General features: G+C 36.1%; 2 protein-coding genes across 4 annotated transcripts in view; both read right to left on the bottom strand.

Moving 5' to 3' along the window:
* The window catches only part of tfeb (transcription factor EB), a 36,718-nt gene extending 18,543 nt beyond the window's left edge, over positions 1 to 18,175 (bottom strand). For 2 of the 3 annotated variants that reach the window (XM_079857421.1, XM_079857419.1), the window contains exons 1-2: positions 17,952 to 18,175; positions 4,731 to 4,823 (exon numbers count right to left, since the gene is read on the bottom strand). The gene's annotated coding sequence lies outside the window, so the exon portion shown is untranslated. The remainder of the gene's footprint in view (positions 1 to 4,730; positions 4,824 to 17,951) is intronic. The other variant, XM_079857420.1, reaches the window with a different exon arrangement.
* A 1,881-nt stretch (positions 18,176 to 20,056) lies between these two features.
* On the bottom strand, positions 20,057 to 26,873 carry tmem183a (transmembrane protein 183A). Its single transcript, XM_079857084.1, has 8 exons — positions 26,655 to 26,873; positions 26,465 to 26,554; positions 25,284 to 25,448; positions 23,846 to 24,005; positions 23,235 to 23,415; positions 23,051 to 23,131; positions 22,817 to 22,972; positions 20,057 to 21,330 (listed from the first exon to the last, which is right to left on the bottom strand). The coding sequence occupies exons 1-8, from the start codon at positions 26,716 to 26,718 to the stop codon at positions 21,145 to 21,147; spliced, it is 1,083 nt and encodes a 360-aa protein (XP_079713210.1). The 5' UTR covers positions 26,719 to 26,873; the 3' UTR covers positions 20,057 to 21,144.
* Between the last annotated feature and the right edge of the window lie 35 nt (positions 26,874 to 26,908).

Raw genomic sequence — 26,908 nt, forward strand, 5'->3', positions numbered from 1 at the left:
ATAGAAAAAGCCACAAAGCTTATGCACATACACACAAACAAACCTGCATGCAGGTACAATATGTCACTATGCCTGTGTGCCGCCTTTAACACAGCAAAGCTCAATACTGCTAAATATTATATATCTATTATATATTCCAGAATTGGTTGCAAACAAACATTTATTTGCATGATGGAAAAGATAATGCATGTCTTCCTTAATTGGCAAAGACTGATAAAGAATAAAATCAGGAAATGACATGAGTCAGACTCAAACTCAAATTGCCTACACAAACACCATATGTCAGAGCACATGCACTAACCACCAGGCCAATACTCAAACAAATGTCCTAAACATAACAATTCTAAGAAACATGCAAATCTGAAAATGCCCTCAGAACACCTGTGTGTGAATACTAATGCAAGAATACTAATACACTGCCAACTAGCCCCTGCTACCAGATAATGTAACAACACAAAATGGATACAAAAACATCCTTATATATTAACGGCCATTTAAAAGTTGATTTGAAACATATACCTACTATTTCATCATAGCATGACAGACATTTCCAGGGAATGGAATAGCTTGCTTTTAGGTCATCATTATTTCCTAGAATGCAATGAGCATTAGCCAGAGTAGCTAAAAGTGATCAGTTTGTGTTCAGAGCTAGCGTCTGCAATATCAGACATGAACTCATTCACAAATCTGAGATTTGGTGAGAAACTGCTGCTTATATGCAAATATGAATATACCTCGTAGTCGTGGGGTTTTGGACACTGCAGTAACCTGCACAGGAATGGTGGGCAGGGGTCTGGTAAAGGACCAGATTATGTTGGCTCTTCAGTTTCAGCCTACACTTGATTTACCATCCGCCCTCTCTAGCAAAGCAGCGAGGCAAGCGGAACCAAAAATAACACCCACACTTTCTGTTCCTGTTTGCTGAGACACCCTGTTCCCTCAGGGTAATAGACTGCTGCAGTGTAAAATGACTCTGCAGCACACAGTGAACCTTCCATGCTCTGGCCAAGTTATCCGGTATGTTCTAAGGATTCACACTCGCACATGAGATTAACACTCGCCGGGATAATGCTAGGTGGGATGGGTAAGGGAAGGACATCACTCAAGTAGGAAGTTGAACCTTTTGACAGTGTCTTCACAGCACCCTTTTCCTTCCTCTTTTTCCTCAAGATAATCAAGAGCTCAATTACTTTGAGTTTTGATTTGGTACAAACCAGCTCACAAACATTACAAGGAATTCAACTGGAGCAGATAACGACAAATGGCAGATATTAAAATTCAATGCTATTGTCAAAATAAATAATCTACAAGCAAATGTAGGCATCACAACATTATAGTGTAAAGTATAAACAAAATGGACATTCATTTTGAGATTTGCTAAAGATTGCATTTAACAGTGCTATTAAAGTAATGTTTTTAATGTTGAACTTTTAAGTTAGCCTAATTGTTACCGATATGCTAAAAATATATTATAATTTAAAACAATTCTGCATTTCTTCTCTTGTTGGTTTCCTAATCTAGTTGTCTAATAAACCTAGCATTGTGTACTACAATGATAGTTGGCTCTCTGATGAATGCTTTGTTTTCTCTCTGTAAGTCGCTTTGGATAAAAGTGTCTCCTAAATGCATAAATGTAAAAAACATAAACAACAACTTAAATATAGTATTGATATATTGTGCATAATTTTTATAAATTCCGTACAATAATCACAAAGATGGCAGAGCTTTTTAAAACAATATGGAGCACTTCGATTGATAAACTGAATATCATCTAGGGTCTCATGATTTCAAGAAAATAAAAAACAGAAAAATCCCCAAATGATGCTTGTGTCATGTGCAGTGTGGTCATGCCTTTTGGGCTCCCAACAACACAGCGATTACCTCACTCGCAAACTCATGCAATCAAGTAAATAAACATCACCAAGACTTCTGCTTTTAAAGTCACTGATTCTGCTGTCCTCATTCCAAAACTGATCTACACTGTTTCATTTCACTGTTGATTGACAATGAGAATGGAGAAAATGCCAATTTACTAAATCAAAAGAGAACAAACACTTTCAGGTTTCCCTGCTTTCACGTGAACAAGACACTTCCATGACCTCCCATACTTTTAACTCTTTCCCTGCCATTGATGGAGTTTTTTTGTCATTTATTATTAAAGCAGAACTATTCAGCTTTGCCGATTTCTTCGCTTTTTGCTCGCGGATTTCTCTATAGAGCTCCCCCTACAGCTTCGGAATAGATATTTGACAACACTGTCGTCAAAACTCGTTGACGACTCTCCCCCCTCCCATCTTCTCCCGCTCGTCATGTGCATTTGTTTTCAAAGAACCCGGCGAACGCACGGAGCCATGTCCACTGAGGTATGTATGATACACAGAAGGCTAGCATATAAATGTTTAGATAGTGTATGTGTGCAGTGCCGTAAAGCAATTCGTTACATCGCGAGACCTGATATCACGCGATACTTCCTGACGCTGAGGCCCGCCGACCCGCTGGCCCAAAGTTGCATGGGTGGTTTTTCGGCTCACAGGCACTTGGGGGGTGCGAGACGACCACCATTCAACCCGAAAAAAGTCATATAACTATTCCAATGACTCCGAAGCTGTTCGGTTAAGGTAAAAAAGTTACTTAGTTCACCTTTAAGCTTTCCCGCCATTGACAGATTTTTGCTGTTATCACTGTTATACGGTAGGGGTACTATGACACATCTTCTGAAAATGTACATAATCTCCGGATCCAAAAACATGCAAAGAAGAAGCGATAGAAGCATTGCTTATGCACATGTAAGCTAACATGGTGGTCATCAAACATTAAACAGCATAGAAATGTTACTGAATGAAAGTCGAACCCAGGAAGAGGTATAGGACTTTGAAGCTTTGGGAGTGTTGATGGACTCAATCTACTCCGTCTATATTTTGATCATTGTTTTGTAACTGATCCGAACAGAAGCAGTGTTTGACAAAAACAAAATTTTCTCAGCTTTTTGTTCAAAATTTTTTTTTTTTTTTTTCATGATCACATTCAAGTGTTGATAAAACAAAAAGAAGGCATGAAGCTAGAAAAAAATGAAATAGGATAAAAAATGTTTTATAGCAGAGGCACTGTTCTCTTATATATATATATATATATATATATATATATATATATATATATATATATATATATATATATATATATATATATATATATATATTGTATGATCAGATGTTCATTCAACAAAATATTCTGGGTTCCATGAAATTTTGTGAAAATAATCAAAAATGCTGTCACTGTCAACTTTTCAAAAAAATGCGGGTGGGGAAAGAGTTAAGTGGTCATATGTTGGATTAAATGGATTGCTGGATTTAGTCCAAGAGGCAAGACAGCTTAATCCTGACACAACTGTCACAATACATTACACACAGTATGTTTACTTTCTACAACACAGCTGGTTTTTCCAGACAGTTTTAAAATATAATGTATATTATAAAAAAAAAAAAAAAAAAAAAAAAATTATATATATATATAATTAAAATATAAGTATATTTTGTTTGGCTGCATTTTTTTTAATAAAAAATACAGAAATATTATTACTATTTAAAATAACTGTTTTCTATTTAAACATATTTTAAAATGTAATTTATTTCTCTGATGACAAAGCTGAATTTTCAGCATCATTACTCCAGTCTTCAGTGTCACATGATCCTTCAGAAATGGATCTGATTTATGCTGATTTGCTGCTCAAGAAAAATGTCTTAATATCAATGTTGAAAACAGTTGTGCTGCTTAATATTTTTGTGGAATCTGTGAATTTTTTTTTAGGATTCCTTGATGACTAGAACGTTTAAAATAATTAATTTGAAATAGCCTTTGTGACTTTTTAGCAACTTAATGCATCCTTACTGAATAAAAGTATTCATTTATCTAAAAAATGTAGGCCTATATATACTTCCTCTCAATACCACCAGTAGTTATATTTACAATCTAGAAAAAATAATAGTGGAAATACAAAACTGAGGATGACACTCCTACATTCCTGAAATGTCACTGTTGTACAAGTGTGTCAAGATTCTTGATAAAATCTAGAGCATTGTCAAGCTCAAATATGTGCTAGTGTGTAGACTAACTTGATTAGATTCTAACTTATCTAACAACTGCAATGACCTGTGGGTGACTTCTTTCAAAATGTTCAAAACATACACAAACAACATGTTTCTAAACCTCGTTTCTACCGTCTTTGCCATGTCAATTACTATGTGACCTCTTGACTCTGAAGCAGTGGAAAATATAATTGTTTATTATTATCAGACAATGCTGCTATTGAGGAGTCTGTTTTTAAAAATAAATCATCTAATATTGCAAACGCTGTGGTGTGCAGTCAGAGCCACGTGCAAAGATATTCATGGACTTGGGAAGGACCATAAAAAGTTTCTGTTAGACCAAGTAAGATTTAAAAACAATGTTTTTTATATAAAGCCCTTTCATTTGGGTCATTTTATTCTGAGGGGGCACTATATTTACTCAACCCATGTCAATGATTACTCACTCGTTCAACGGAAATCATCACCCAATACGACCTAATGCAACTTCCAACTTTGTCGGCACTTACGAGAAAATACAACAAACGACCCAATGGATTTTCCTAACAGACAAGCCCAGTTGCACTTGGACACACGCTGAACGCTGTATTCTCCACGGCTTTCTGTGCCTTTATTCATTTCTCTCTGTGAGAAATATCTCACAATTACCTCTTTGTGTAGAAAGTGCTGAAAGTGATCTGGGTGTCCTCCACGCGCTGCTCTCTACATGACTGGGTGCCTGCCTATGAGTGGGCTGAAAAACTGGAAGAGAAACACAGAGATGTGTATTAGTGGCCATGCTTTGTCCAGTGAGTAACATGAAGAGGTGTCCGGTTGTGGATGAATCGGAGTGGTGAGAATACTGCAGATAGCTGCGGCTGTGCTGTTACTAGCGGTCAAAGTAACAAGGCAACAGGTGTATCGCAGATATATATATATATGCAGTTGATATCTGGGTCAAACCATGAAACATCTAATTAAACTTCTTTCCAAACTGTGAGAATTAAACTTGTACAGTGCATTCATTCTTATAGACCCAACAACTCTGTAAAGTTATTCTATTCAGTGCAAACCAATGATCTTAGAGCAGATGCCTCGAGTACAGGAAATGTTTTTTTGTTGGCCATAAAGCTCTTGAAATGCTTTTATACTGCTAATATTTAAATATTTATTGTGAACTATAAAAATAATTAAATAAAATAGGGACTACAGTTGAAAAGTAGCTCTTAAATAATACTGCTAATATTCAGATGCTAATATTTATTGTGAACAGTTCATGTAAAAAAAAAAAATAATACAAAAAAAAAAAAGGGACTGCAGTTGAAAAGTAGCACTTAAATAATAATGCAAATATTTATTGTGAATTGTCCCTGTAAAAATAAAATAAAATAAAATAAGGACTGCAGATAAAAAGTAGCTCTTAAATAATACTGCTAATATTCAAATGCTAATATTTATTGTGAATTGTCTTTGTAAAAATCAAATAAAATAAACTAAAGGTAAAATGTAGCTCTTAGCGTATAATGCTAAATTTAAAATGCTTAACTTTATTCTGAATTGTCCATGTAGAAAAAAAAAATCCTGTTTTAAAATGAGTGAGGCGAGATCAAAATTGAAGGTGGCACCAGACCATCTGAAAAAAATCCTTTGTTTGTCTATCTAATGTTTTGGCTAAATATATTATGCTTTATAATTTTACGCAGTGGTTTTTAATGTTATAGCCCTATTGTGTAACTGCACAAACAACTATCGTTCTCCAAAGTGCAACAATGGAGGTAAACTCTGAGCTCTGTTAAACACACTATATACTATATTTAAACCTAATCTGCAGATTTATACCACAAAATCAGCACAGAAATGTCCAGTGACTCCATCAAGACCTGCTTATGGGTCTCCTACGTATGGATTTATCCCACAATACTACGACCATCATAATAAAAGTACGAGTCAAAACGACCTATAAACTGCTCCACAAGTATATCTCTGTTAAGTGTGAGACTTCCAATAAAACACATTTCCCAACCATTGAGATGACTTTCACTAAATATGTGTGCCCATTAATATTCAAGCCCGCTATGGGTCGTTGATGTCAAATTACACAAATCTCGGTAATGATTCACTCTTTATACCTTATTTGCAGTTGTAGACGGGCAGTGCAAATGAAGAAGGCCGGTCAATGATTATCTCGTCCTATTCACCACAAATACACAATCCTCATGTAAGTCCAAACCCAAGTGGCGTCCTAACCGAATGCTTAGCCTTCATGTTGAAGCGTGGCTCTTATACTAGAGGCTAGACTGTGCTGGCTGACAGCGCCGCCACTCGTGACCAATTGCCACAGAGAAAGAGAGAGGGAGAGCGATCAACAGTCACAGGGAAATCCTTAGTCATGAAGCCTTACAGTACAGTGTCCACAACTTCTCTTCTTCTGTCTATTACCTCCTCCAGTTCCCATAAATGACCCAGACCCTGTGAGCTTCTGTGAGAGAGGAACAAGGGCACTTTATTGTCCCTCATCCCTTTCCTCGAGTCCTCTTCAGTCTCCTCTGAATGTAATGAGTCTGGGGGAGTGTGGTGAATCACTGGTTAGGCTGGGTCAGCAAAACACTCATGTGGACATGCGTGTCAACACGCTTCACATGACTATATCTGGACTACTGTGAGCTATTAGGGAAGTGACTTAAAATGTGATAACTGCTGCACGATGTTGTCCCTCAAGATCTTATCTTCACCGCAAGTTGAAGCATGCAGATACACTTGAATGTCACACGAATGTCTACTAATTAATTCGGCAGAGGTTTTAATCCAAAGCGACTTGCATTCTTGTGTTTTTATTTAAACCATAACCAGGGTGTTGCTAGCATTATGCTCTACCATTAGTACATGATGATACTCTGATATGGTCTTCAAGTCTTATGATGATGATGGTTAAGGCTTCACATACACTACTGTTCACAAGTCATCATTCTTTTAAATGTTTTTGAAAGTCTCTTTTGCTCACTAAGGCTGCATTCATTTGATGAAATACATTAATATTTTTGTAGAAACCATGATTCACTTTTGTTCAGGATTCTTATTAAATAGAACAGCATTTATTTGAAACAGACTACTGCCACTTTTGACCAATTTAATGCATCTTTTGTTGAATAAAAGTGTTAATTATTTATTTATTTTTTAAATACTGCCCCAAACTTTTGGTAATGTACAATATGTTGCTTTTTAAGATAGAAGCATCATACAATAACCGTTCGATTTAATGATCAAAGTTACCTTTTTTGTAATTAAAACTGTCTAAAATGCAGAAATCCCCATTCACATGTCTAAATTCAGTCAGTCAAATTGAGTCACACTTCATAAAGATCATTTGCTTCCTCATGTCAGTCAGAACCCATTTTCTTGTGGGACACACAAGGAGGTAATATTAAATTCTGTCATCATTTTCTCACCCTCATGTTGTTCCAAACCTATTACTTATTTTATTTTTTGGAACACAAAAGAAGATATTTAGAAAAAAGTGTTTTTCTCAATACTATGAAAATGAATGGGGTTCAGTGTTGTTTCGACCCCAACATGCTCCATTTTGTATTGAGCAGAAGAAAGTGTCATACACGTTTGCAATGACATGGGGGTGAGTAAATATTCTGGCAAAAATGTGAACCTTGAATGACGCTTTGGATAAATGATTCTGCTAAATGCTAAAATGCAAATGCTTCGATTCTTGTCTTTTAGGGTGTGAAAAGTCAAATGTAATGGAAGGTGAATTACTAGAAAGCAGAAAACATGATACAGCGAGAGCTTTCCTAACATGCAAGATCAAGCCAAAGACATTAAGAAATGTTCAATGGTGCTTTCAGAGTAAAATAACAGCTGTGAAACTGTGTCTCCCCCTAGTGGTCATAAAAATAGCCAAAAATATTATCTAAGCGGTTTATATTAACTGAAAAGTTCCAGTAAGTACCTTTGGTAAAGGCCAGATGTGCAATTCAAGGAATGACACCACGATTTTGGGCCATCAGTTTACTAACTCAGCATGTGTAGTTAACATCGACCTATGTTATCAACCATTACCACCAAATTTATGAATCACAATCAGACAAAACAAAGAATGATGGAAGGGTGAGTTTAGAGGAAGCGAGATGTCAGTTACAAGAAATGACTATTGCATTATGCCTGAATAATTCCCACCTCTGCTTTAGATCATGTGCACATATAAAAAATAGATTTCTGCATTATGGGGTTCTGTGACATTTAGAATGACATTGGAGGACCAAACTTATCGACATATAAGGTGTCATATTTTCTTATAGATAGCTTAATTGCCAGTATACCATTGGTTCTCTATAGAACAAAATTGTTATAATAAAAAATTTAAATCTGCTAAATTTACTAAAAGCTGCATACATTTTTTACACTTTTATTCAGCGAGGATACATACCATTTATCAAAAGAGACTGTGCTAAATCATTTATAACATTTCAAAATATTTCTTATCCAAATAATTGCTGAGCTTTTGAACTTTCTATCCATCAAATAATCTTGAAAAAATTTATCATGTTTCCACAAAACCATTAAGCAGCACAACTGAAAAATGTATTGTGCATCAAAGCAGTATTAGAATGATTTCTGAAGGATCATGCGACACTGAAGACTGGAGTAATGGCAGCTTTGCCATCACAGGAATACATTTCAAAACTGGTAAAATACTACATTGTTTATTTATCTGCCCAACATTTGGGAAAAAAAATGAAAATAAAATGGCAAGTGTTTTTATTTGTATTTTCGCTGCTTCCCATGACCCATAGCACTCATCCAACACTAGAGAAACACAATTACAGTATATACCATATTAATGACACATTATTCCAGTCTGCCAGAAATGTTTTGTAATTGTATGTGTGCATTACTTTCTATAAAGGTTAAACAAGCATCTTAGGGTGCACAATGAATTACATGCAAAGAAGACTAGCAATAAACCAAAGTTACCAAAATAACAATGAGACAGCATTTATGGAAGTTTACAGATTCTGTTTTGATGGCAAACTAATGTGAAAGTGCCTATCACAGCTCAGCAACAGGGCCAGACTGGGCTAACCCAACATAAGTCAATTTTAAACCATTTTCACACAAAAATACATGCATTTTCAATTGCGTCTGCTCCTGTTTATTTGTTATCACATGACTACTTTAAATAGCTCCATTATGGCTTTTAGTCCAAAAGAGTGCACATTTAGCCTAGAAAATATAGAAATATAGATTTTTTCACATCACATTTCTTTAGAGAGAATGATAATTAGTACTAATTTTATGCTAAATTATGCAATCTGAGAAGCTTTGAGCACTCTCTCCCATCTCACTATATTGCTACCCGTCACATTATACTCACATTGTATAATGAAAATAGTTGTAAACAAAGCCACAGCAGATCAGCTGCGTCTCTGAAAAACAAGCTATTTCGCTGAATGAATCAGCATTTTTGAACGAATCAGTAGAGTAAATGATTCAATGACCCATTCATAAACATACTGAATTCGGAATCACATACTATTCTTACTATTTATTAAAAGTATGCTAGTCTGCTGTTCAGAATCTGAATTTAGTCACAGTCATTTGCTCCATTCCTGAATGAATCAGCGTTTTGAACGAATCGGTTGAATAAATGATTTAACTCACTCAGTGATTTGCTGCCACCTACTGGAGGTTTTAGATTCAAGTAGAAAAGAATCATTTAATTCTTTTTATTTCAATCATTTCCACAAACTTCAATCTCATAATATCATTAATATCATTGTAATTGCAGTGTAAATGCACCTCTGTGCCACCTCTGGCTTTTGTTTACTGATCTCATTTGATTGGTAATAGCCCTATTTTGTCTTTTTATTCTTTTTTATATTGAATTTATTGATTACATTTAAGAATTTGACCAAAGATATGACAAAAAAAAACAATAAAAATACTTCTAGTAGTAGTTTTGATATCTTCTCGCTACTGAGAGAGCACCTCCTGTATTATATTGTATTGTAATGGCTATTTAACATTACCTCTAAACTTTGACTGGGCTAGGCATGTTGCATATTAATTGTTCTAGGAACTACAAAGCATAGGCCTAGTTTACTTGTGCTACTCTATAATGATGTTGTTCTAGTGGAGGTCATTTGTAGAAGGCCTGAACTGTGACTAAAGCCCAAGGGCCCACAGCCCCCGATATACTCAAAAAAATCGAAGAACGAACTGATGTGATGTAATTTCGAAAAAAATCAGACCGAAAGGAAGTTTGTGTGGAGTTTTGGGAGTTTGAAACAGCTTGCCAAAGCAAACTTTCCGGAAAAGTTCGCTACAAACACCTTCGTACTACGATTGGTCCTTGGCGATTATACATAATAGGTAGGTGTGCGTCGAGGCTCCGCCTTCTTTCACGTGGAAATCTTTTCCGATTTATTTCTCCTGTTCAGTCAGTCGAGGTCAGACGTCTGCGAGTGAAAACATGAACACACTGGAAAGCTGCTTTATAGCAGAAAATGAAGTTGTACTTATGAAACGAGACACACACTGTTTTTCATGTTTAATACGGTAAACCGGCTTGAATTTAAGCAATCTATTGTATAAAGTGTTATATAAATAAGCGTTATATGACATCACAAGAGTGCCGAATTGCAGAGCTGGTGCAAACATATCCACGTTGCTATGATCAGATGCTTTTCTTATGCTTTATTAAAATGCTTGCTGTTTTCTAAATTTTTTTGTGTGTTTATTTCGTTATTGAGAGGAAAGTGTGCAGCACATATTTACATATTCATCTAAACTTCGCTCTCAGCAGAGTGGGCGGCGTTGGATGTTCGTTTCGTTCGTGAACTTGATTTTACCCTTAAGAAAAGAACGGAAAAGAACTTCGCCGTGAGTATATCGGGCCTTAAGTCCTGTCCTGCTCAGCAATGTCACAAACCTTTGATTATGATTAACTGAAACAAGCAGTTTATTTTCAAATGCATTTAATTATTCTACATTTGATTCTTAACATTAAAAAAATATACCCCCATCACCTTTAAGCTTCACTGTATCTTCCTTTCTCTGTGGGCTTCTGTGATCAATTCAAAGCTCTGTTTTGTTTGGAAGGTGCATGATGGGTAATAAAAGGCTGGACACCATGCATTTCCATTCAGGGGCTGTAACCTCTACAGAGTACTAAAACCACCGGTGACCTTTCCTCTAAAAAGACCTCGCTAGGGGGCTTTTTAAATGATAAACAGACAGAAAGAGTTACGCAGATGCAAACTGTAGCAAAAGCGGTTTAAATGGCTTGTTGACATTCAGCATGCGAGACAAGACCAGCCTTGTGCGCACACACTGAGGCAGTTTAATAAACTAAATACAGACAACAATGTATTTATTTACAGTAGTATTTGGGCCATGGAAGGAGTGTTAGAAACAAATCTGCATTTCATTGGTCTGAACAGCTGCGGGCCTGTTGCAATGATCCAGCTCCTGTGTAGGAGGCCATGTTTATGACCAAGGAACTGTTGTGTTCCTGACAATAGCCTATGGAAAGGAGGATATTTCTAGACCCTAACTATGTCTAAACCAGCTGGTCTGGCATTTCTATTATTTTTCCTCAGTTTTTCTGATCAGGAGGAAACTTAAAACTTGTGAATTTTGCAATGACATGGGGGATCCCAAAGTTACATATTCACGGTCTGCTTGTGGAGTGTTTTTGTAATAACATAGGTGTTATTTAAGCCTGACTGAATAAAAAATTTAGACCAAAAAAAAAAAAAAAAGACAATTTGAAATTTTCCAATATTATATAATAATATATATATATATATATATATATATATATATATACTTATTATACACACACACACACACACACACACACACACACACACACACATATATATATATATATAAAAAATTATATATTATAAATTATTACTTCGGTCTGTTTCAGGCGTCAAGTGTGACCTCTAAGTGAGGAATACCAGAGGGTTAAATTGTTGGTGAGGGCTTAAACAAGAATGCTTGGAGATCAGCCATCGGGCTCTTTGGGAGATATGTTGAGAGATTAGGAGCGTTGGTAGCGGTAGAACACTGTTTGCGATTGTCAGTGTTGCTTATTCTGCATTACATCGCAGGATCCACCTCCCCCACTCAAAACTAGCAGCATTTACGTGACAGTATGGCAACTATGCCCGGCTTTGGCCTATCTGGCATGTGTGTGGAGAGAGAAAGGTTGAGAAAGAGAGACGGGATGCTTTGGGACCTTAGTCACAGGGTAAAGAAAGCAACCATGTCCATGTTTAGCTGTGTGAGATTTACAGGCCAGGGTGATGCTGAAATAAACATTGTGCACGCTGTGAGACAATATGGGAATGAGAACAAACGAACGTTATTTCATTTGTTATTACACAATATGGTAACTGCAGGACAACTGTACACAGATGATGCCAATTAGACTAAATAGCACAATGTCTGGTCATCATTATTGCTTATTTTGGTCAAAGGCTCAAACACAGTTAGTTTTAATTACATAATCAGATTGGAACTGGAGATTACCCAACACTTCCCATGTTTGTACGCAATATGCATCAGATGGTAAGTAAACAGGCCCTGCCACATGAGTCTAGAACAGTGGTTCCCCCATTGTCAAAGCCCCCCCCCCAAGATATTTCTGGAACTACTGTAATGAAAAAGCTGATCATTTTCAAAATAAATAAATAAAAATACAAAATTACAGAAACTGTCTCAATATATTAAAATAAGTTAAGTTAAGTTAACTAAATAAGTTAAATTAAATATTGATTATTAAAGCATCACACACATGACCAGCGTCGGCCAATAGTGAGCCTACGTTCTGACGTACAACCCAGAAGCGCTGCGCTGTTACACTACGTGAACTCACTCAGAGGCCCACACAGAAGAAAATGAATATTTGAATAAAGTCGTTTTAGGGGTTTTTTTACGCACAAAAAGTATTTTCGTCGCTTGATAAACTTATGGTTGAGCCACGGTAGTAACTTGGACTATTTTAAACACTATCTTTACTAACTTTCTGGGCCGGCAAGTTTCAATTACAGAGAAGCCTATGGAGGAGTGAGACAGCTCTCAGATTTAATCAAAAATATCTTAATTTGTGTTCCGAAGATGAACGAAAGTCTTACAGGGTTGGAACAACATGACGGTGAGTAATTACTGACAGAATTTTCATTTTTGGGTGAACTATCCCTTTAAACAGGATATTGCGCTTCTGTATACATAAGAACAGGACTGCCTGGTCGGGTTTCAGGTTGGATTGCACGGCAACAGCTTCCTGAAGTCATGAATTAGGCTGCTACACCACTAGAATAGAACTATTATGAAATGTGCACATTAATTGTTGCAAATTACATAATAGATCAAATCAGGTGCTTTTAAGGATTGTGTCCAATAGTTGGTTTAGCATTACAATTATAACATTAAAGTTTAGGATAGATGTTTAAAATGGATAGTTTGCTTAAAAATTCCAAACCTGTATGACTTTTTTTCTGTCTTTGTCCAGAAACAAACTGTTTTTGTCCATACAATGAAAGTCAATGGGGTCCAAAACAACAGTGGACCCAATTGACTTTTTATTTTATAGACAAAAGTAACATTAAGACATTTTTCGATATCATTTTTTTGTGTTTGACAGAAAAAAAAAAAAAAAAAAGCCATCCAGGGGTGCGTTTCCCGAAAGCATTTTTAGCTGCAAGTTCCAATGTTACTAACATAGTTCAGCATTTTCCCAAAACCATAGTTCCAACGAACATTCCCAAACAGCAACGCAAACGTATGTGGTTGGAACTAAAGCTCTCAACCTATGGTTAGAAGCATAGTTTCTTGTGAAATGACATGGCACTGGCACAATAAGCAAGCTAGCACTCAGTATATTCTATATACTTCATTCGATTTAAATATATATACATTTTAAGCTATAACTATATTTTAGTGTCAGCAATCAACACCGTTTTATAGAGTGTGTAAAATGCGCAAGGGAACTCCGGAGTATAACAAATGAGGGAAACAGTGATGAACCAAACATCAAATAAAGCAAAATGACACGGCACATAATGAATGAGTACTTCACTGTTTATGTTCCATGTAACAGCAGCATCTCGGAGATCTCGAATAGATTATTTAGCAGAAGTTATTACTCCTCCACCTGAGTGTGACGGCATAAGGACAGTCCTATATTGTTGAATTAATGTGGTTCAAACCACAGATGTAGAAACAGTTTCAGAAACATTACTTCAGTTTCAGGAAACAGTCGTGACTAGTTGGTTTGTAAAATGATGCATCGCACTATGGTGATAATAAACAAGTTACGAACATCATTGGTGAAACGCACCCCAGGTTTGGAATGTCATGAGGGTGAGTAAAAGATGACAATGTTCATTTTCGGGTGACCTATAGCCATTTAAGACCACTACTAAATAACTGCTTTGCAAACAGACTCTTTTTTTTATGGATCATTTTATAATTTTGCAGTGTCATGTTATTAAAAACTGGCACACCACCAGAATGTGTCTCTCATCCATTTTGAATCTTCAGTTTTGCTAAGTTACAAATCTCTGCCCATGACGAACCGAGAGGCTTGCTATTGGTCGGTGCTGCAAATTCATGTGTAAAAGTTCTCAAAAACTTGAATCCAATGAAATTCATGGAAGCGGAAGTCGTCATAGTTGGGTAAACTTCTATAGCGGTGAATAAGAGACTACATAAAATATATTTTTAGTGTTCCCATTTGCTCAAATATCTAAAGAAAAACTCCACAATAGTGTTTTCACAACTTTCAAAAAGAGGGCAAAATAGAGAAAGACGCCAATTTTACCATCACTCCCATAGCCACTGTATTAGAAACACCCTCACAACAGCGTTAACTAGTTTCTTGTAATTTTAATGCAAAGGTAATATACTACAAAGTATAGTGTTATAAATGACAATGAACATACATATTTCTAAAAATGAAAATATAAAAAACAATGTAGGATTACGATAATGATGAATGTTTAAACGCATTATCACACTCTGTGAAAAGGGTCCATTCCAGAGGGGGAGCAAATGTTCACATTTTGACTAAAGATTACAAAGACAAACAATTTTGTCTGTGGATTAACTTGCACTTAGTAATGTGAGCTAGCAAATAGGGTCCATTTTGATTCCAAGCAGAATTTCAGGCTAAGATTCATCGCAAAAGACAGGAAATCGTGGCCATGTCACGATTGCAGATTTTACATAACCAAAGATTTCTTTTAAAATTCCTGAAAATGTTCTCAGACAGCAAAACCATGGCCAAAATCTGTGCACCGGACTTTAGAAACAGAACAGAGAGCTGTATTGTCCATCGTACATTCTACTTTCTCAGTCAGTAATGCCTCCGTCATTGTTGAGAACAGCTGTTGCATTAAATGGCCCACTGCTCTTTCTCTCTCCACGCTCCATCAGCTTCAAGTATCGCCTCAGAGTAGCATTGTGAAAACAAGCAGAGAGGAACAAAATTTGGTTTCACATTTACAGGAAAGGGTTACATCTACAAAGCAGGCTTTTGGCGCATGATTTGGTGCAAGAGTTGGCTAAAAAAAGGCACATCTTGACCTTTTCGTTTTTGAAGTGCTGGCCTGAACATAGGGCGCTAGTTGTTCAAGCAAACAAAACTGAATTACAGTTAAATCAAATGATGATACTACAACAGTCATTTCATTTAATTTTCCTTTTGACTTATGTCACAGCCTATACATGAAAAAGGGAAGGAATTTAATACACTGTTCATTTGTGTACACCAACGTATTGTTCCACTAAAGTTCCAGCCGCTCATTTTAAGTCAAGACGACGGGGTCATGTCTAGAATTAACACAAGTGTAGTTTATGTTCAACTAAAATGCTTGACTCAAAGGCAGCGTAATGGAAACAAAGAAACAGCAAGCCAACCCAAATACTCAAATGCACAGTAACACATGTGTTTACCGTTGTCCTCGCTGCTGGGTGTTTGTGTGTCCACAGGTGTGTGGGAGAGGTGAGTGTTCTGGAGTTACCTTTCATCAGCCATACTGTCTTCCTCTCAGTGTATATCTGATTCAAGTCACTCAGTTGCATCAAAATAAACACATAACTGCCGCCTAATGCTCTGACTTTGTTCGGATGACATGCACCGGTCAAACGTGTCGGCGCGTGTGATGGACAAAGCTGCGGTGCCACACCTGCGACAAGACTGTGTGTTTATCTCTTACCATCAGAGAGGATAGATAAAGCCTCCAGATTTCTGCTGCTCTCTGATATGACCTGCGGGTGAACTTGATTTTCTGGCATGTCAGAAAATCTCTCCTATGGATGATTCAGCTGAACTACAAGAAGCAGCGGAGGGAACAGACAGGCCCATTCAATTTAATGAGAAACGCAAGAGCCAGAGGCTGAAATTTTTCACTTGTGTGAAAGTCAACAAAATCAAAGAGAAAACTAACTTACCGAACCTAACTAAAGTTAAACACAACCATCCTGTCATGTTTAATTCTCACAACACTATTTTTTGTGACAAATTTTTTTTTTTTAAAAGATACATTTTCAATATTGCATCAGCTGAATGACTAAAAGAAAAACTATATATGTCTCACAGCCTCACTTTTTATTTGAGAAAAAATTAAATATGCAGTCAACATTATTTAAATGCTTTTAATTTTCCTTAGTGAAGCTTTGTGTAGGATGGCAGAAGGGAAAGACAATGATAAACAAACAAGGGATTCATTTGATACTATCAGTTTCACTGAGGCAAAAACCTTCATACATTGTTCACTTTTTCGCTTGACTAAATCTGAATACTGGATTATACTGTGGTCATGTACTGTTTTTTTATAGTGTTGGTTATCTGATACTTTAACCAAACCAACGCTATCATAAAAACACCTAGCTACTACAACTCTCAAACAGATTATAATGACATTGTGGTTGGGATTAGTGACAGAATGACTGTTCACTACACAGTGATTATGTCACCATACTGAAAGTAAGTCCATCAATGACTGCATTCACATGCACAACAATATTCCGATTAATATTGAAATATATAAATCACTACAATATTAATATTCATATATAAAGCATTGCAAAGTATTTTATTGGGAGTACGTTTATTCAGAATATGCTCGTTTTCGTAAGAAACTCTTAATGACACTAGATGGAGCTCAATCAGAAAACTAGCATGCGCATATGGTTAATGTGTTCTCTAATATAGATCTGTGTAGCCATACTGAAGTTGTCATGGTCTCAGTTAGACTAGGAAGTATATTCAGATGCCTTGCTTAAGCTCCCTATAAATAACTTGCGCGCTATATTTGTACATTATGTGTAAATAAATAGCTTAAACTTTTATAGGGGACGCATATGTGGGTGTTTGCGCACGCTGCGCTGTTCGCATTACATAAGACGCTGTTTATACATATTTAGAGTGTATGCAGATATCAGCAGTAGCCTGTATGGCTCTTTGCCAATAATATAAGCACATACAACTTGCAATAACCACGCGTTATGTCAATATATAAACACTTACACTTACCTAGTGAACAGCATCGAACATAAATATATATTCAATAACAAAAATAAAGACGTCACGGAGCGTAGACAACTTCAATTTAAGGCATAGCTAGTCATTTCAAGCATTACTAAGTTTATGAATATACAGTTTTGAGTCACTTTTCGCTCCAGCAAGAGTCAATGACTTTCAAAAAACGAAAAGCATACGCACCAACTGCGTTTCTGCCTATTGTTAACATGTAAAATATGTATGTAAACACTGTCGCTGTGGAATAAGCTGGAAATGAATGCAACTCAAGCAGAGGCAGACTTATTTAGACACAAGAGTGGAGCGCAATGGGCTGTATCACTTACCCGCTGAAGGTCAGAAAGTACAAAGTTGGGACGTAGTTTTTTGGAAAGGAGCGGCAGTTGTGCAGACTTCAAGTCAACCTGGTATCAGTTCCCTCTAAATTCGTATGGAAGCGAAACTGCGAAAGAGCACCGTTTACAACTTCTCGATAATTTCTGCAGAACTCACTCACTCCCCTGTGTGATGTGCGATTTGTTTTCTCACTGCGCTGTGATGTGACAGCGCTGTACACCAGTCACCTGTAGGCACTTGTGACAGCCGCATCCACCAATCACAGCGCGCACCGTGCATTGTGGGAAATGTCGTTCAATTCGGACAATGTTAAAGGATGACTGTAAACATAACTGTGCGTGTGTGTGTATTTATTATGTAAACCTTTGAAAATACTGTTCCGCAGTACCAAACTAAACTTTATACAAGCAATTATATTCACTTTCTATGCACTTTTATGAGCAGATAATTTTTTTTTTTTCAATTTCATGGCATAACATTACATTTAAATACCTCTGTGGTGAAAATCAAGTTTTTAATGTTGTTTATGTCTATGTGGTGTTTTTAATATGCTTTAAGACAAACCATGTGCAAATTCATAAGTTAACACCATTGCAGAGTATTTTCTCCTTGAAACTGCAGTGAAAAAAATACAGTCTCAAAAATTGCAGTTTGAAATCGCCGGTCAATCACAAACTACTACCCAATCACATCAACGTTTTATTCAGGCTTTAGCATCTTTAACTATGCTCTGAAGCAGGGTGTTTCAAGAGAAGCCAGGTTATCCTGATACATATTTTTCTGTTTACACACACACACCCACACACACACACATACATACATATATACAGTGTGTATATATATATATATATATATATATTAGAGCTGTCAAAAGATTAATCGCATCCAAAATAAAAGTTTGTTTTTAATAATATATGTGTCTGTACTGTGTATAATTAAATTTGTATATATAAATACACACACATGCATGTATATATTTAAGAAAAATGTGTTATTTATATATATAAAAAAATATATTTATATATAATATAAACTATATAAATATATATACAGTATATGTATGCAAATATTTCTTAAATGAACTATATGCCTTTCTCCATTGACATTCTAATTGTTTCAAAGCGTTTCTAAGGATACTGATTTTTAGAAGGAAGCTGTCTGACTCTGAGATGGCAAACGAGAACAGGTTTGTGTAACATAAGCAACACATTATTAGCTGTTTAATAGCAAAAGAAAAAAAAAAAAATTAATCACCTGTCCTAAAGAGCGATACATAAAAGCATACACAAAAGCATTACCATTCTGACACATTGACGTTTTAGACGAGCCTGCATAATTCACTCTTCCCAGTCTGTTTCTGGTTCAAACATATATGGCTGAATTAAAATAATATTTCCACTTGCCATTGTGCAGCATTTACTACAGTAAAGTTGACTGAGTGGATGTCTAAACTGTTGTGAGTGAGTGGAGGCGGAGCTCATTTGCATATTCATGGTTCCGTGTATACTAAACGAAGCAAGGGTGTAGTTACATTCAAGATATTTTAAGGCATAAAGAAATATTTTTCACAAGAAAAAGTTGTTTACATAAAGACAAGATGTGTTAAACACAAGATGTTTAAGTATGTAATTTTAGTGATCAAAGTTGAGTTTTAAGGGATAAAATTGACTACAGGAAGACTTTAAAATAATTATTCTAAATGGAACTAGATTAAGATCAAATGTTGTTTTGCTATTATTTAGAATCTTATATTGTCTATAAATTAAGGGATAATGCACAGTCAGCCAGTTACTAGTGCAAATAAATTTAGCCAGAATGAAAAATAAAAGCAGAGGCAGAGCAGCTGACTGTATGTTATCTCTCACTCATTACAAAGATATAATCTTCATTATGATTGGTCATTTGCAGCATTCAGTTGTCAAGCATTTGTTTTATGCACAGCTGTTCTTAACTCCAGCAAGTATATAATCATACAGTGTGTAATTCAGTGGTATTACAATCAAAAACGAGCAACATAATCAGACAAACGCCACTGTTGTTTCAGCTTGGCCCACCGGGTGTCAGTATATTTTCCCATGCAGGACAGAACCACAAAACAGATTACAGCTCATTTTATTTAATAGCGCAAAACATCAGTGTCCTCTGATGCAACTTTCCAGTCTAAAACAAAATGCTCCAAGGCTTACAAGAAACTGAACTTACTTCACAAACTTCTATGATTTGATTATAATAAGGAAATAAATTAACAGATTTAATCTATAAATTTAATAACTTCTTTATCACAAACAATATCATTCTTTTAACCAAGACACTTTAATATCTACAACACTTAGGAACTCCCTCGCCAATGCAGTCAATTAGAACACCAATCTAAAAGTTATTCAAAATGGGTTAAGCTACACCTCTCCAGCGCAGCCTTAAGAGATTTTTCTTAACGCTACGATTTTATTTTTGATGGATTTGAATGTTCATCCAGTTTACCGAATCACAAATTTGCAGAGAGACAGTGTGATGATCAAAAAAAAAAAAAAAAAAAAAAAAAAAAAAAAAAAAAACTCTACAGTTCCAGTGAATCTTGGGAATGCTACAGAAGACGGACAAAAACAACCAACTATTTAAAAAAACCCCCACATATGATTCAAGATTAGAGTCATGCAAATCCAACTATGCAACTGTTACGATGACTTGATGCTGAATTACTAAATCACTTTCAAAGGAAAGCACAGCACACCATGTACTTCTGATGTAGATGTCATATTTAATTTGATTTTTTTTTTGTGCCATACACAAAAACTGAGGGAGGCAAGTAGTCTGTTCAGAAAGTACATTTGTGCACTTGGAACTCGATCATTCAAGAATTTTCTTTAGTGGACTAAAAAAAAAAAAGGTTGAAAATTAACAGGATGACATCCCACTTTGTTTTCATTTATGTCAAATTAAATATGGCAGCTACCCGAACTATTAAGGCAATTTCCTCCTACAATGTCCTGAGACCTTGAGTTAGGACTTCTGATCAAACTGAAGTGTCCATAAGAGCAGCACACTAAGTGCAAAGCCTAAAAATCAACAGAAAAACAAATAGTGACTGCCAAGCCAACTCAGGACTTTATGATTGGTTGAAACAGGCCCGAATTGTCTTCTGCAATATTTCTATAATCCAGAAGGTTGGTGGAGTTCATCAGTCTAATTATATGAAGATGTGGGGTACTGAGGGTGCCACCAGTCCAGGAGACGCACGCTGTGGACAGGGTCCAGCACTACCTGCACTCCCTGTTCACCCCTGAGTTTCCTTCCTCGAATGACTGGTGAATCCTGGAACTCCAGGCGCACTCGGTGGTGCCTCATGTCTGTGCTCACATTAATGTTGAACTGAAAGACAAGGAGCGAAAGATTCATTGTCATTTATGACATCAGCATGACGACTTGTGAAAGTGCAAGTAAAAACTTCAGCAAAAATGAATGTGGAAACTTCACCACTAGGCATAATGCTGAAGTTCCTCTGAGGCTATAGATTCAACACTACAAATATCAAGTGGCATCCAGCTTAAATAATGGAGCAGATTACTTAAGGCTAGAATTTACTACACACAACTTTTAGGAAATCGTACATTTGCAGACTTTGGCTACAGAAAAACTGGGCATCATTCAATAATAGACAGAGGATCAAACAAACAGATTTTCAGTCGTTCCGAACCCGAACACAACAAACTCGTGCAGAAATGGAGTTCTCGGAGACGCACAAGTATATATAAAAAAAATAAAAATCCTAGAGTCTGAATATACCTATTGTCCTACTATTAAGTGTGTGAAAAGAATTGTATGTCCAAATTCACAGTACTCATTAAACAGTAGGTGCAAAGATCCCGGATGACCTACTACTTCCGGCAATACTCTGAAGTAGAGCTGAACGATTAATCGCAATTAACATGAAATCGCACTTAAACCGATTTGGCTTATTGCGATTATGAAATCGCAAAGGCTGCGATTATTTGTTATGCGCAGCTTGTTAAACGGCGATCAGTAGTAAATGCTGCTCCATCTGAAAGCACTGCGAGTTTGAGTTACTTATAACGTGAATTTGAAAAAGCAACACACGCCAAACATCTTTCCAAACATGAGAAGCATTTATGAACCTTGTCCAAAAAAATCAAACGTTTCAATCTTCTGTTTATTCAGCTACAGCGATACCATGATGTCCATAGGGATTTCCTGTGCGTTGGGGCATATTTGGAGTGTCTGCGTGAGAGCGCCCTCTGGCTTTCAGATGAGGCAGCATTTACTACTGATCACAGAGCAGTGCTGCACTGACAAACTGCGCATAAAATAAATTGCAGCCTTTGCCAAATCACGTGCGGTTTAATTTCGATTAATCGTGCAGCCCTATTCTGAAGTGCACATTTGAGGGACACTTTACTATGGGAGAAGAGTTGTGAATGGATTTAAAGCGACAACTGATGCCGGAAGATGCCGAATTTCACTCACTACAAACATTCACAATATATAGAACATTAAAGGGATAGTTCACAGTTAATGGGCCCCATTAACTTCCATTGCATTTTTGTTTTCTTTTTTGATACTACGGAAGTCAATGGGGCCCATAAACTGTTTGGTTACACATATTCTTCCAAATATCTTCTTGCTTGCATTTAGCAGAAGAAAGAAATTCATACAGGTTTGGAACAATTTGAGGGTGAGTAAATGACCATTTTCATTTTTGGGTGAACTAACCCTTTAATGATCTGATGATTAGATTAAGCAAAAGGATTACAGATATATAGTATAACCTACTCCTGTAATTAAACAATGTTATATATACATAATCATAACAGGTTAAATAGATTATCCCATAACTCACCAAAGTTAATGTCATGCCCATCACAACAGAAGTAAAAATGAAATTGAGGGTAGTGACCCGCAGTAGATAACAGTCTGAGTCTGGATTAGTGTGAACATCTTTATACTGCTTGGGCAGCTGAAGTCCCACACTACATCCATTTTTGCTCTTGGTTGGCTGAAAGTTAAAATACAATGAAATTAAAACAATGCAATCTTCTCATATTCTGCTTTTACAACAATGTTGTGGGCATACCAGTTTCACAAACTTGAAGTTGAATTCCCACATCGGCTCTGGCCTACTTCCAGAAACTTTGTGGATCCAAAACAATAAACACTATAGGAACAAGAAAGGCATCAACAGAAAAATCCTCACATTAAATGGGTGAATTCAATGAAATTAAAATGAAGCATTTAAAAGAGAAAGTACATCTACACACCTTGGAATTGAGGAGTGTAGTAGGTGTAGATTCAGGAAGAGGAGGGCTTTTGGACACCCGCGAGCTAAAGGGCTCATATAAGTGAAAAAGCGAGCGAATCACACGGGCACGAAGACAATGCATCCTTGCGATAAAATCAGGCTGAAGACGATCGGGGAGGTCTGCATCAAGATTATAGTGCCTGGGGAAAGGTAAAAAACATCAAGAGGGAATTTAGTCCTGCATAAATGCCCTGGATGGGGAAAATAAATGTCTAATAGTGCACAACAGTGCCCGTATACATTTTCAGCAAGCTTGGTTCCGAAAGAATCTTTCCCATTCCTTTTTCTCATAGGGATTATGAAAAAGTCTTGAGTTATGACATAAAAAAAAAAAAAATCAACCAGCTACAAGGTGAATCAACATTACAAACTTGAAAAATGGGACAAAAAGACAAAGGTACTTGCGCACTTAACAGCTTTAATGAGGGACAAAAGGACAATCCCATGAAGCATTGTGTGAATAACAATACAATTAAAAACTAAGGAGAAATATAAAATTAATAATTTAAAGATTAACCCGACTGTTGCAATTTTACTAAATATGTTAAATAATCTTTTTTGGCAGCCCACCTTTTGTAGAGTCGTTTCCAAAATGCAGCAGTGCATGTGGCAGTCCACGCATTCTTGCAGATCAAAGAGAATCTGCAGACGTCTTCTGGACGGATGTATGCAGCAAGCACAAGCCAAATATCAATGGGATACTCCTCTCCATCTATGTTTTCACTGTGTTCTGACATTCATAATGACAGGGTTTACTCATCTCAACAAACAAGAAAATTAATAATATTAGAATACATTAGAACAGGGATTCCCAAACGTTTTTGGTCAGCCAAACCCCTTTTACCCATTTTACAAATGAAAGAAGTAGCCCTTAAGTTAATATTTAAACTTTTAATTTAATATTTAAAATTAAAGGATAAGTTCACCAAAACATTTTTAATTCTGTCAATTACTCAACCTTGTGTTGTTCCAAACCCATTAGACTTTCATTCATCTTCAGAACACAAATTAAGATATTTTTAATAGGGCTGTCAAACGATTAATCGCGATTAATCGCATCCAAAATAAAAGTTTGTTTTTACATAATATATGTGTGTGTATGGTGTATAATTATTTTCTATATATAAATACACACACATGCATGTATATATTTAAGAAATATTTGCATGTATATACTGTGTATATATATTTATATTATATATAATTTATATTATATATAAATATTTTATATATAAATAACACATTTTTCTTAAATATATATGCATGTGTGTGTATTTATATATAGAAAATAATTATACTCCATACACACACATATATTATGTAAACACATATTATATTTTGGATGCGATTAATCGTTTGACAGCCCTAATTTTTAATAATAATAATAAGTCGTAACATTTATATAACGCTTTTCTTGCCACTCAAATTGCTTTAAATATAAGGGGGGAATCTCCTCAACCACCACCAATGTGCAGCATCCACCTGGATGATGCAACGGCAGCCATACTGCACCAGAACGCCCACCACACACCAGCTAATTGGTGGAGAGGAGACAATCAGTATATATGGGGATGATTAGGAGGCCATGATGATCGACAGAGGTTAATGAAACCTCAAATATTTCTATCCCTCTTTTGAAGGTCTTTTCAGTCAAAACTCTGGATTTCTTTTACAGTCTTCTCTTGAAGCATCAAATGAATCAAGCGGTGTAATCAATCGCTTCATATCATGAGCAGATTTAATTTAGGCTTTTATTCATATACTGTATTAACAATTGATCAGTTAACATACATAGAGCACTCAAATATGGTAAACAAAAGTTAAAGCATGCTTGCTTGATTCGAAGTCTGGAACATGAGAGAGTAATGAAAGAATTTTAATTGTTGGGTGAACTAACCATAATAATAATGAGAAAAAAATGTGAGTGTTTATTAACTCACAAACCCACTTCAGTTACCTTAAACCCCAGTTTGGGAAACTCTGCATTAGAAAACTCACTAGTGGTTACCTTTGCGTCTTTTGTTTTTCTTTTTGCTGGACCCTTTGATTTCATCCCCTTCCTCTGAGTCCAGTTCGTCACTGCTCTCATGAACTGTGTTACTCACACCGACTGCAGACGAGAGCACTTCCTGCACAGGACCCTGTGATGCCTCGAGTCCACGGAGTAATTTCACTGAAAAAGAATAAAGATCACGTTTTTTTCTTTCTTTTTTTTCTTAGTGTCTCAAATGTCATATTTATACTGATAATCTCAACATACTGGATAACAGCATCTTCTAAATAATCTGACCTAGGGGTGTTCAGTCTTTTGGAGATTTAACATCCTGAAGTAGAGTTTAGTTTTGTTTTAATCAAACACACCTGAATCAGATAATTAGGCTGTAATTGTAAATTACAAGCATGTGTATAAAAGGGATAGTTAACCCAAAAAATTCTGTCATAATTTACTTACCCTCATGTTGTTCCAAACCAGTAAGACCTTTGTTCGTCTTTGGAACACAAATGAAGATCTTTTTGATGAAACATGAGAGCTTTCTGTCCCTCTGTTGACAGCTACGCAACTACCACTTTGACGCTTCATAAAGTTCATAATAAGATCATAAAACTAATCCATATGAATTAAGCGTTTAGTCCACATTTTGTGGACGTAGGTATATCCTTTTTTTTTTCTTTTTTTTTCAGCCTGCATTATTTCAACTTTTGTGTTTAACATCAGAATTTGTGGTGAAAAACTACATTACCCATGATTCTGTACAGAAAATTCCACCAATTAGATCGATTTAATCGAGTCGGCCTCTCTGCACTTTAAAATACTTGAATATTTGAGGACATATTATATGAATATTTTGCAATAAACTTAAAATACATTGTTTCATATTTAATCAACATGTTTCATTGAGAAGTTTTTAATTCAATTATGCTTTTTGCAATGGTTAATGGGATTGTAGTTCTTTCCCTCACTAAAGCCTAAATAAAGTTGTGATTCTTGGTTTAAAACGCTTAAACAAAGACATTTTTTAAAGTCCTATGAGAAACAATAATGGGGGAAAAAAAATACTTCCGGAACCAACACCACTGAAAATGTGGGTGGACACTAATGCACTCTATTGATATGATCTCAAATGAGTGACAGTCTGTCCCGCCATGATTGCAATTATGTTATGGTGACTTTAGTATTTCTGAATTTACCTTCTTTTTCAATTGCATTAACAACAGCCTTTTTAACTCTTCCTGACTTCACGATGGCTGGATCAGCGTTGGCATAGTCAGCCACAGTTACTGTGAGAAAAAGATGAAGGAATACAAAAAATTAAGTTGACATTAAAGTGGACCGCAACACACATGATCATAACATCAGCCCGTCTCGCTCTATTATTACCTGACTCCGAGCAAACATCCTCGGCTTTAAATTTCAGCCGTTTTCGGTTCCCTTTCTTGGGCATGACGAGAGCGGGGGTCTGTGGCCGTTTATCGAGGCTGTGTGCCCTGCCATCTTTCCAGCAGAGGTAACGAAAACCCGATAAAAATGAGGGTGAAATTAAAGAAAGCTCCTCCAGGATCTTCAGCCATTATGGAACTGACACTCAAGGTCGCGTGCATTCTCGCGAGATCTCAGAGGGCGAACGACTCAGA

The sequence above is a fragment of the Squalius cephalus genome (assembly GCF_949319135.1).
Source record: "Squalius cephalus genome assembly, chromosome: 22".
Lineage (NCBI taxonomy): Eukaryota > Metazoa > Chordata > Actinopteri > Cypriniformes > Leuciscidae > Squalius > Squalius cephalus.